This window comes from Phragmites australis, chromosome 18 (assembly GCF_958298935.1).
Source record: "Phragmites australis chromosome 18, lpPhrAust1.1, whole genome shotgun sequence".
Taxonomy (NCBI): domain Eukaryota; kingdom Viridiplantae; phylum Streptophyta; class Magnoliopsida; order Poales; family Poaceae; genus Phragmites; species Phragmites australis.
In genome coordinates this window covers 836,083-848,194 of record NC_084938.1, presented here as the reverse complement: position 1 = coordinate 848,194, position 12,112 = coordinate 836,083, and the positions used below count along the sequence as shown (strand labels likewise).

Genomic DNA, 12,112 nt, shown 5'->3' with positions numbered 1-12,112 from the left:
GCTAGAAGCTTCAATCTAAATCTAGTACTGTTATGTGGCTCTTTAAAAGAAAGAAGAATGTAAGGGTACCATTAATTACCAAACAATATGTCCTCTTTTTATGCTGGTATTATGGTTGTTTTAGACTTGAATAGCCTTTAGCGAAAATGAACTAATTAGTCTACAGAGAAAGTATTAGCTTCACAAGAGAATTGAATCAACAAGTGAAAAGAAACAGGATGATTCTCGAAGAAAAAACTAACAACAGGATGATCCTTTTTTCCTTTGGCTAATTGTGATGTTCCCGGAAGGGATAATTATATACTCTCCTCAGTCGTTGCTACTAAAAAGCTAGACCTGCTACTCCATTTTGCAGTATAATTGTAGAAAACATTAAAGTAGTATGTTATTTGATCTCTGAACTTTAAGTATTTATCGGAAATAAATTTTTAATGTACCAAATATTCTATTTATAATTTATATATTAATTAATATTTTGATGTTATAATTCAATAGACTCCGTTTTTAATTTCGCCTCGGGCCACTAAAATCTCAGTACCGGCCCTGTCCTGGGAGAGCGTCACCTAACATGATTTGAATGATTTGATCAGCCTACGCATGTCTCGTGTGTTCTCCGTTAGCTAGGCGAGCGTGAGGATGGGCTTTCACTGAGCTTCATTCACATACTTCAGGAGGTGACGTGGTTCGCCTCATTGTTCAAGGAGTCATCGGCGATCTGTGTGAAATCCTTGACCCAAAAGGCGTAGTGTTGAGGCTCATGGAGGGTCGACTCGTCGGTGAGGTTGTCAGCGAGGATGGGGAGGATGGCGGCAGAGATGATGGTGAGAACATTGTCGATGATGGCAAGCCTCATCAGGGCTCGCTGGTTCACCACCACCCAATTGCTCCTCAATGTATGGAAATGCATGAGCTCCTGCACGATGACGGTGCGGTAGCCATCGCCGGAGTTCAGCGTCGGCTCGATCACCTCGTGAAGGGACGTCACAGGTAGGAGTGGCACCTCCATCTGCAGACCTCGCTCCGATAGTGGGGTTGGGTGGGGTGGAGATTTGAATTTTGAATCTGGTTGGGGTTTGAGACGGGGAGGCGAGGCGAGGCGTACTATTTATATTTATCAGAAACATAGTATCGCTTTTTATCAGTGAATAATGAACTCACAAAAGTAGGCACCTCCAAAATGTAACTGGACTAGGCTCCTGCTTGAAAGGTGATAAAATCATTAATTTTAGTAATTGTTTTATAGAGAAAATTTCATCTCTACCATCAAATTTGGCATTATCCCTTATATGTCATCGAAAATTGAATTTATATTCTATATGTTTGGTTATCTTTTCATCGGCCTTCTATACACATCAACTTTACACCATTAGTTCTCGTAGTCTTTTCAATTTTTTTAAGAAGAATGATCAAACTACCCTTAACCTTCTTCCATCTTTCTTTCCCAATTTCAAGTCCACCGCAGCCTTCGCTCAATCTCGCTCCCACCATTGGCAAGTCCTGGTGTTAGCGATGCCACGTGCTGGTCCCAAGCGATAAAAAGCTTGGCAGCGAAGATCGACACAAGAGACAGGAAGCAAAGCTTAGGGTCTAATTGGTTGTTGTATGGGAGCAGCATGATGCAATGAATACGTGTAAATTTTTTTAAAAAAATATGTTTAGTTATCTATATGCATTATTTTATTTTGGTCAGATGAATGCAAATGTACGTCTATAATTTGGCTCGATGGATGTAGATTTCTGCATTCGTTAATACATACGAACTCACTTATTAGTATCATAAAATTATTTTTACGTGAGCAATCAATCATAGTCTCAACTCTTGCATCCGCTCATACTACCTCATATTCGATCAACTAAACAGAAACTCATCTCAGCTTATACAGACAGATACAATCAATCAAACATTCTTCTTTTTAACAAATATAACTTCACTCAGCCTACTTCTCCTTAACCTGGATACGGTCCATACTAGCAAAATCCATATAGATAACCAATCACACTCTTAGTGGCTTGACTGTCAAGATCGACACAAGAGGTGAAAAATAAAAGCTTGGGTGGAGATTTTCAGTAGACTTATTTATAGGTAACTCGGTCCGAGGAACCTGACCCGATCTGGTCCGAAAAAGTCCGACCTAACTAGTACACGGGTTAGGCTTGGGCTTCAAAATATAGGCATGTAGTTTCAGTCGGACCAAGCTCGGGCTTCAAAATAGCCTCAAAACCTAAAAAACCCGCCTTGATCCGAAAAACCCAAATTCGACCCAAAAATCCAATATCAGGCCGGGTTTCAAACTTAGCAACCTGACCCAACGTCGAGCTCGGACATAGAGGTTTTTTATCGGGCTTTTCAAAGCTCGACCCAAAATCTCACTAGCCCGACGTTTAAACAAACCTAATTGTCAGCTACTTAGGAATCCGCTCGGTCGCTCCTACCTCCTAGGGGTTTTTCACAAGACTGTTCTTAATAAGATACATAAATAGTAAGTTTAGGTTTAATTCTTAATAGTATGTACGACCACCTCTACTTAATCATGTTAGCTAAGTTATCTGAGGTGCGTTAAGTGTATATGGTAAATGGAAATTTCAATGATTTACCATTAAATAACTTAACATGTTTCGTATATACTATCATTACATCAATGATATGATATGTGAATTTAGATCTCATATATTATTCTCATAATATATTATATATTAAGTATTAGTCAGATATTGTTTACATATTAGGAAATTATGCGAGTGAATAGACGAGGTAGGAACCCGTGCGTGGATAGCACTGTTCAATGGGGAGCACTGTTCAATGGGGCCGTTCAAGACGAGGCTTGCCAGCGCCGGAGAGCGATTTTTGTCTCCCACGCTGACAAGGCAAGCGCAGGCATCGGAGCCAAACAGAGACCATCCAGACCAACCCCAACAGAGACCAGCCTCGGCGGCGGCGGCGGCGATGGGGATCGGGGAGCACTTTGAGGGCGTCAAGCAGCACTGGGCGCGCAACTTCGCCTTCCTCGACTACTTCAAGAAGGTCTACGGCCGCGCCGAGCCCCTCCCCAAGTGGTCCGACGCCGACGTCCAAGAGTTCATCGCATCCGACCCAGTCTACGGCCCCCAGGTCCCGATCATCGCACGCGTTTTCCTCTCCTTCGTCTTCGCGTGCTGCTCCTCTCGTCCCTCGTCTAACTAAACATTCGGCGATCCGATCCGATCTCCGCCTCCTCCTCCTCCTCCTCCTGCTGCAGCTCAAGGCCCTGCGTGAGTCCAGGAAGTTTGCTCTCGCCGGGGCCCTCGTCGGCGGCGCCCACCTCGGAGGCGTCGCGTTCAAGTACTCCAAGGCGCCGCACGGTACGCATTAGTGACCAGTACTTGGTTTGGGGGACGGTTTCCTGATCGATTTTGACATCCGTTGCCGATGCTGATCGATCTGTGACCCGATTTGTGGCTGATTCGTGATTGCCTGCACTACAGGTGTGGTGTTGGCGACCGGGTTCGGGGCGCTCACCGGCGCCGTGCTGGGATCGGAGGTGGCGGAGCACTGGTACCAGCTCTACAACATGGACAAGCAGGGGGCCAACCTTAGGTTCATCTACTGGTGGGAGGACAAGGTCTCAGGTCTGTTCGTTGTGGCGTCATGTCGTCCCTTTCTTCGTATGATATGATGATCCGATTCCTGTTTAGTAGTGCATGTTTACTTCGGTAAGAGGATATCAAGTCCTAAGTTGCGATCTTGGCGCGTCCTAAGTAGTGATGAACAAGGCACTGGCTTCCAGTCTTTAAATAAAAAATAATGCTGGCTTCCATGTATTCTTGAGTTCACCCTCTATTTTTCCAATGAGTCGCAGAGACATTTTCTGGCCAAGAGAAAATTGCAGAGGGTGATGGAGATTCAAATTCTGTGACAGCACTATGAAAGCCGGAATTTTAAATGCCAAAAAATGCTTTGGGCACTGCAAATTGTTCGGTAGAGATGATCATCCTCGTATCAGGATCCAGTTCGAACAAGTGTTGTGTTCAGTACATACATAGTTGCCTCTGTAAGACAATATTGACTTGTGAGTTGTGACTGTGTTATGTCTATGATATATTTTTCGAGTGAACTATGAATATTGAAATATAGGATGCTGTTGTGTCAGTTTCAGTCTGCGTTATTTTTCTAAGGGAAAAAGGTCAAAGCAACTGCATGATCGTATCACGTTAGTTTTGCAGGTTTGTATTAGCTTTTGTAGGACATTGTACATAGCGATTCTGGTTTTGTCCGTGTATAAGCTGCAATGGTGAATTACAACTGCTAAAACTCTGAAAGTATATGTTGAAGTTGTGTTAGTTTCAACATGATTGAATTTGTTGACACAGTTTGATTGCTGTAGGCTGCCTCCATAACACATTTTCCTTTTGATTTTCTCCTAAAAGATTCTTTGTTTGTTCTAACCTTTCATCATTTGTTTTGCTTCTTTGAACAGGCCAGAAGAGCTGAACCACATCAAATGATGCCTATTCGAGAATACGAGCTTGACAAAACAATGATGTCTCTTATGTGGAATTCATAGTTTTTGCTTCCTAGCTTTTTCCAATAAGGTGCGTATTGGTCGTGGAAACCAACTGGACAATGTATTTTACTCTCTATAATGAGAGATGTTTGTCCTTAGTACTCTACGATGTTCATGCTCGCTCTGGTGTAAACAGTAAACCTGGTCTTTTCCAAGATATGTTTTCTCAAACAACTATTTTGCAGCTACTAGTTACAATTGATAATGGATATATAAAAAGGCTGCACACTGGATTCAAAACCATTTCTCAGCCTTCCTGTATGCATACAAAGTGGCCCTTGGTCTTGGGGCCTGAAGTTACAATGTTTGTTTCAGAAATTGCTGCTTCTTCTAACCCAATTAGTGATTATGAGTCATATGGTTGTTCAAATGCTAAGAGGCACACTAGAATGTCATATTATTGCCTGATGATAAGAATTGCCTGTTTATGTTGCAGGCATTGCTGTATTTATTTTGCATATAAAGCTATCTTTTTTCAGCATTTTGTGGTTAGATGATGTCTTCAACTATGTGGATAGTGGCCAAGTTACCGACCCTGAGTTTAGAAGGATTTTTGCACCTTTGGTACAGTTATAGCTATTGTTGTATCAAATTGGAAGTAAAAATTGAAATGGGGCTGTTGGCACTTAGATATGCTGATGACTCAGCATAGTACCTGGTAGTGTTAGTGAATCCCCTGCATGGTTTTCTAATGCCTATGGTTTTTCTTTAAATATATCACTTTTGCTCACCTTAATCTGCGTAAACTGGGATCATGAGTCCATATTTTTGTCCAATTGTGCACATCACTTGCTCTGATATAGATACAAAGATTAGAACCAAACACAAACACAGATATCTCAATTAAGTGAAATAACACAACATCAGAGCTCCTCAAGAGTTCTTTAGGGAAATTAAAGCACAACTCAAGACAATACAATACCAGGGCACTCCTGAGGGACTGTGGACTATATAGGTTACAACAAAGTAGCAGAACAAACCATTACACAAGCTTTATTAATTGTCTTACATGCTAATAATCAACAGAAAAGCCCCCCAGGGTGTTATTACCGTTAGAAGGAATAGCCCATCTCTGAGCCCCAACAATTAGAATAGCCACTCAGTATAGTCAGTGGGTTAGTGATCTCTTCTATCATTGGGACTGTACTAAAATGCCCATTCTGCTGATCTACCATCATGCCTATGTCGAGCAAACCACTCTGTTCTACTATCTGCATGCAACATCACATTCATACCATCAGCTGTTGCCATGATATGGCGCAAGACCTGAAGGAAGTTTATAGCTCAGAGTCAATTGACAATCGATACCTTTTCCTGGAGAATTTCGTTAGCAGCTTTCAACATGCCTTCCTGCATATACAAAGATACTTTAAGTAAGTTGGAAATGTTGCATTGGGTGCTTATAGAGTTAAGTATGTAAGAGTTTGACATGCCTTGCTTTTCAGTGCTTGGATCTCTTGAATCATCATCTGCATCTGTTAGACAAGAAGGTTTCAGCAATGTCTGACAGAATATTTCTTTAAGAATTTTGGGAGTTTCTGTGAATTACCTTTGCAGAGCGGATGTTGTACATCCATATCTCTAAGTACCTCTCTAGGGCATTCAGTTCTTGAACAGTCATGTGCTCATTTGCCCTGTTCCCAGAGATGTACCTGCCAAGGTTTTTGTCAGATTAAATTGCAAAATTCAACTACATTTGAGGCTCTGAGCAAACTCTTTTGTGAGAGTTCCGGTTTTCTAGTGAATAGTTTGGTGTTGTATTCAAGAACAAAAGTTCCTTAGGTTTTGGAGTTTTTGTCACTTCAGAAATGGTTTATGTTGCTTGGTTGGTTCAGTACTTAAGCTACATGTCATAGCCCTAACGTCTAAGTAAACCTAGATGTCAGGATCTCAGAAGAGTTTTGAAAAGTGACAATGCGTTGGCGCATGGAATCATACTTGACATTTGCTGGAAACTGATGCTCTTCGATCTCCTTTGAGAACAAGTGTGGCGTAAAGGCTTGTAGCAAATGTCGAAGTGTAATACAAGCTGTGGATGGTTTACCTGAGGCCCTTCTGGAGCAGATTGATTTCTTGCTGCAGCATCATTGTTTCCTGTTTTGGGTCCTGGTCACACACAAGGTCGAGTTTTTAGGTGATATAATAGGGAGAGCAGTGGACATAGACCTGATCATCTCTCTAGTAGTACAAAGGTAAACACCGTTCTAAAAGTTGCGAACTGTGAGGATTTGTTATCGCAAGTAGTTCTAAACGTGGTTTCCAGTTAGATACTAGAGAGATCGGGTGATAGTATGAACAACTCTCATCAAGCAGTTCATATCTGACATCGCACATTTGCACTAGCAGATTCTGCTCCAGTTACTAGAGCAACTCATGCTATGCACATGCACGAGAGAATTAACACTGTTAAAAGTGAAAACTGTAGTACAAGACCTATCAAGCAATGAAGGCATGAATGTTCAACATATGATCCCAGCACTTGTGTTTTGAAAGGGGCCAAATTGAACTGAACAACCAATATATACTTATGATGGCAAGTTCGGAGGGAGCTAACCATTGTCTTGTCGCCGCAGCCATCACCCTGCAGGCCGTCGGCACTTGCAATCTTGTACCTCTCGATCAGTTCTTCCATGCTTCTGTCAGTGAACACACTTGTGCTGTTCAGAACACAAGAATCCGAGCCAGGAAGAGCAGGGAGCGAAGGTGTAGAGCAGGGAGAGATGAACAGCACAGCCTACCCGGTGGTTGCGAGGTCGTAGAGCTTGCCGTGTGCGGAGAAGATGATGATGCCGATGTGGGCGTCACAGAGCACGGAGAGCTCCTTCGCCTTCTTGAGCAGCCCGGCGCGGCGCTTGCAGAAGGTCACCTGACGGTGCACCGGGTTCTCGATGCGCCGCAGCTGAACCTTGCCTCTCGCCATGGATGCCGCTTCAAGGTAGCTCGGTCTTCCTCCTCCTGCACACAACCTCCCACTAGTTTGGACTAGCTTCGAGGTTGCTGCCGTCCCTTGTGCTCCTCTTTCTTGGCTCTGTCTTGCTCACCACAACCCAGCCTAAGATGCTTCTTAAATAGGACCACCCTGCTTGTTATTTTCTGAGGGAAATACAGCCCCTATTGCAGAAGAAAATTTATCATATAAAGATAACCAAGGAAACAGTACAAAACAGAAACTGCACAAAGAGCCCCAAGACAACCCATCCTAGAGATACCTATGCCTTCTCTTTCTTGCCCCCCTTATATAGCGCCTTGGCCTTGGCTCTCTCTCTCTCTCTCTCTCTCTCTCTCTCTCTCTCTCTCTCTCATGGAATGATTTTCGTTTTGGTTGGCTGGGATGATGCACGGACGCATCTCCGCTTTACACTAGTTGGCGTGTAACGTTTGGCTCATTTCATGCATGTCGTTTCTCTGGGTTGCGCTGCACGGCCATGCCGCTGCTGTTCTGTATCTAGGTGCACCGATACACCGCGTCGGTCCATTGGATGCATGGGAGTAGTTGAAGTCAAGATGCACGGCAATGGCATCAGATGATTGCGAGTACTGGTCCCCTGCGAGAACTGAATTTGGAATATAGATCGTCATCTGCACCTGAGTCCCAATAGGCCGGAATTTTGAATGCCAACTGGTACTGAGGTTTCTGGTTCCTGATGGTAACTGGACCGGTTGGTTAATTATGGATTAAATTCAGATAGATGGATAAATGGTAAAAGCACAGTGATCCATTTTTCTTTAGCATGATAAGTTTTCTAGTAGAGCGCCCACCGGATCTGTTTGGACGAGTTCCAACTCCGATATCTTGGCTATAGAAGCTCCAATCTGAAGAAGAAGAAGAAGGCTTCAGAGAAAATTCTGCAATTCATATTGTGCTCAAAGGAGCAAAGCTTTCTGTGAGTTTTGCTGGCCTTTTTTGCGCCACTATGTTAGGTTTGATGGCTAATGGCGCTATGAATTCCTCCTTGCTTTGCTTTACGACTATATGTCTTGTTAGAAAGATGGCTAGCTTTGCTAGGGTTGATCGAAAACTGGATGCTCATTTGGTGTCATGTCAACAGCCCCTCCTTTCCTCCTCCCTCTCTCTTTTGCTGGACAGAGCATCTCTACCCAACAAATTGCAGTGCCCAAAGGATTCTGGGGCATTTTAAAACCCTGCCTTCTTAGTGCTGTCTCACACAGAATTTGCATCTCCATCACCTCTGCAAATCTCTCTTGTCCAAAAGAAAATGGCTCTACTACTCACTAGAAAACTAACTCAAGAATACATGGAGGCCAGCATTTTTTATTTTTTAAGGACTGGAAGCCCGCATTATGCGAGAGAGAATGCCTTGTTCATGAAAATAATGTTTCCTCGTCTAAAATACATCCTGACATTGGACATAAAGCAGCTATATATGTTATACTAATCTACAATTTGCACAAGGCCGGGGAGGCAGGAATCATCGAGTGGGACATGCTTCAATCCGGCACCGTTGTTCTCTATACGCTGATGACGCAGTGATCTTTATTTCACCAGAACTGCAAGACATCCGAGCACATTTAGATATCCTTCATTTCTTCGGTGAGGTTTCCGGGCTTAGAACTAATTTGGACAAATGCGCAGCCGTTGCTATTTGTTGCGACGATCATGACCTCAGAGTTATCAGCGAGAACCTCTTGTGTCAGCTTTCTACCTTCCCCATCCAATACTTGGGAGCACCTCTCACGATCAGTCGGCTGCACAAACATCACCTCCAGCCTTTGGTGGACAGGGTCGCCGCTAAGTTACCAACCTAGAAGGCTAGGGTAATTTCAAAATCTGGTCATGCCACTCTGGTCAAAGCGGTGTTGTCCTTGACTCCTTTGCACACAATCATCTCCTTTTCCTGTTCCTCCGTGGGTAATCAAGGAAATAGATAAACTTTCAGAGGGCCTTCTTATGGGCTGGTGACAAGGTGATGACTGAGGGTCACAACGCTCTGGCATGGCAACGAGTGTGCCGGCCACTGGCCTATAGAGGATTGGGAATTCAAGAACTTTGGATTGCCGGCTTTGCTTTGCGCCTCCGATGGCTCTAGTGGCAGCACTCGGACCCCTCTAGGCCATGAGTGAACCTTCCCCTAACTCATGAGCGTGAAGTCATCACCTTTTTTTATGCTTCAACCATTTTTGAGATTGGCAATGGGGAATCAACATTATTTTGGATTGACGCATGGTTGGAGGGTTGTTCTATCCGTCTGTTGGCGTCGGACCTCTTCGGTTGTATCACTCCTTCGCGCCTTAAGTCCAGAACGGTGAAGGACGCTTTGCGCAACCGCTCCTGGGTGCGGCACATCACGCCCCTCCCCCCTCCCCCCTCCATTGCCACGATCACCCAATTTCTATACCTCTGGTCCAAACTAGGATCCGTTCGCCTTGGTGACGGGCAAGATCGCGTGATATGGAGATGGTGCCCTTCAGGAAAGTACACGACAAAGTCTGCTTACCACCTCATGTTCCAAGGATCCATTCATTTCGAAGGTGCGAGATTACTATGGAAAGCGTGGGCGCTAGCGAAAGTAAAATTCTTTGCCTGGCTCGGTCTCCATGGCTGCTTATGGACCACGGTTCGAAGTAAGCGCCATGGTCTACAACCAGATAATTCATGCTCGTTTTGCTTGCAACTTTCGAAGACGGTTGACCACCTGTTCTTACATTGTCCTTGGTGTGTTCTGGGGGTTCACGTTCCAGCGGATAATCTCGTTCTTCTCGACTGGTGGTTTGATATCCGGGGGCGTGTGGACGAGGAACTCCGCAAAGGCCTGGACTCACTCATTCACCTAAATAGTCGGCACATCTGGTTGTCGCGCAACGACATCATCTTCAACAGCCATCGCATCTCATGCGACTTCTTATTGGCCCTAATTTGGGAGGATGCCGAATGATGGTGCGCCGCCGGCGTGACGAAACTGTCCATCCTCTTAGCTAGGCTGCGTTGTTGGGGCTCGGTTTTTTAGCTAACGCCGATGTTCAGTCCTACGGTTGTTTTCCTTTTGTATTAGTGTGATTGCGTGTTTTGTATGATCCTGTAACTAGACCCTCCAAGGTCGTCGTTAAAGACTCTATGTCTTTCTCTTCTTAATACAAAGATGCGCAACTCCTGCGTATTTGAGAAAATAATTTGCACAAAATTATATGACAAGTGTTTCTAGAAAGACATCTTTGTTAGGATTTAGCCGGGTTAAGGAGATGTGGATGAATCTGGGGTTCAATTGTTTGGATTTCATGAGCCAACTTGGGAGGCCCATGGTTTCTAAAAATGATCAGATATTACAGAAGACACTTCTGAACTAGTTGCAGTTTTCAGTTCCAGGTACACAGAAGACTGATGTGTAGAGACTGAGAATCCTTTCGAACACATGCATTCTGACATGAAAATAAAACAGTTCTATATGTTATACAAATATACAATTGTACGTCTCAGAATCTTTTTTTTTTACAAATTGCTCTAAACTTAATGGCAAGTGTTTCTAGAAAGTTATCTTTGCATTTAGCTTGGATGAGGAGATATCGATGAACCTGGGGATTAATTTGTTGGGTTTCATGAGCCTCTGAGAAGCCTGTAGTCTATAAGATGAGTCAGAAATCACAAAAAGATATCACTGAACTGGGTGCAGCTTTCAGTTTCTTCAGGTATACAAAAGAGAGAGTTTTCTTCTTCTTTGTTCCTTTACTCCAGTGGCTAATTATATAATCTGATGTGTAGAGACTGGAGAGCCCCTTAAAATAGCCCAAATAAAAGTATACAGAAATTACAAGAAACCTCCTTAAAGCCAGATGTCACTCCAGATTCATCACTGAAATGCTGCAGTCTGCAGAGGCTGCCACCTGGTGACACTGGAGAAGTGGAGGCATCTCCTTGTGGGATGCTTCATGGTAGTAGATGCTAGTGGTTTAGGGCATAAAGCATGAACTGATTCCAATTGGCTTTTGGTTAATGGAAGGCAAAGGCAAAGGCAAAGGAGAGTGAGTGAGTGCTCATTGGACATTCTTAAAAGAAAAGATTGCTGTCATTTCCCTGCATGTTTGGCCTATGACACTTGAGAACTTTTAGATGCTAGCTGTTTTTTTTCAATTTCTCTATCCATCAGCATAGCATGTTCCTTCTGCAGTTAAAGAACTATGCTGGATATGTTATTGTGCTAGGTATTGCTTGTGGTTCTTTGGCCTTATTCGGTGGTTGTTGCGACTTAAAACTAACAATTAGGCTATGGTAAAATAGATAGTACCAAACTACCAATCTAGCTGATCTAATATGGTTCCAGATACATATACAACTAGAGTCTCGAAGAACATTGAATATATTTCGATTATATTGCGCATTTTGTTACAAGTACACAAGGCGTCTGAGATTTGAAAATTGGTAAAACTACCCCCTGAAGTAAAAGGTTTTTCTTTCTAATTTGCAAGGGATTCTCATTTTTCTTTCCAACAAACTAGTCAGTCAGGGAACATAGCATTGTCTCTCCGGAAGTATGCCCTCTTCACACAGTCAGGTATTTAAATAAGTCTTATTATACATGAAACTGCTACAGAGATATTAGGTAACATCATCAGATTAA

General features: G+C 43.4%; 2 protein-coding genes across 2 annotated transcripts; one reads left to right on the top strand and one right to left on the bottom strand.

Moving 5' to 3' along the window:
- Nucleotides 1–2,780: 2,780 nt before the first annotated feature.
- LOC133898296 (succinate dehydrogenase subunit 6, mitochondrial-like) lies at nucleotides 2,781–4,784 on the top strand. Its single transcript, XM_062338935.1, has 4 exons — nucleotides 2,781–3,109; nucleotides 3,237–3,339; nucleotides 3,463–3,606; nucleotides 4,455–4,784. The coding sequence occupies exons 1-4, from the start codon at nucleotides 2,801–2,803 to the stop codon at nucleotides 4,466–4,468; spliced, it is 570 nt and encodes a 189-aa protein (XP_062194919.1). The 5' UTR covers nucleotides 2,781–2,800; the 3' UTR covers nucleotides 4,469–4,784.
- A 569-nt stretch (nucleotides 4,785–5,353) lies between these two features.
- Nucleotides 5,354–7,732, bottom strand: LOC133898298 (MADS-box transcription factor 26). The gene is made up of 7 exons (XM_062338937.1): nucleotides 7,280–7,732; nucleotides 7,096–7,177; nucleotides 6,586–6,647; nucleotides 6,091–6,193; nucleotides 5,971–6,016; nucleotides 5,850–5,908; nucleotides 5,354–5,752 (listed from the first exon to the last, which is right to left on the bottom strand). Exons 1-7 carry the CDS (start codon nucleotides 7,459–7,461, stop codon nucleotides 5,594–5,596), a joined length of 693 nt encoding a protein of 230 aa, XP_062194921.1. The 5' UTR covers nucleotides 7,462–7,732; the 3' UTR covers nucleotides 5,354–5,593.
- Nucleotides 7,733–12,112: the final 4,380 nt, after the last annotated feature.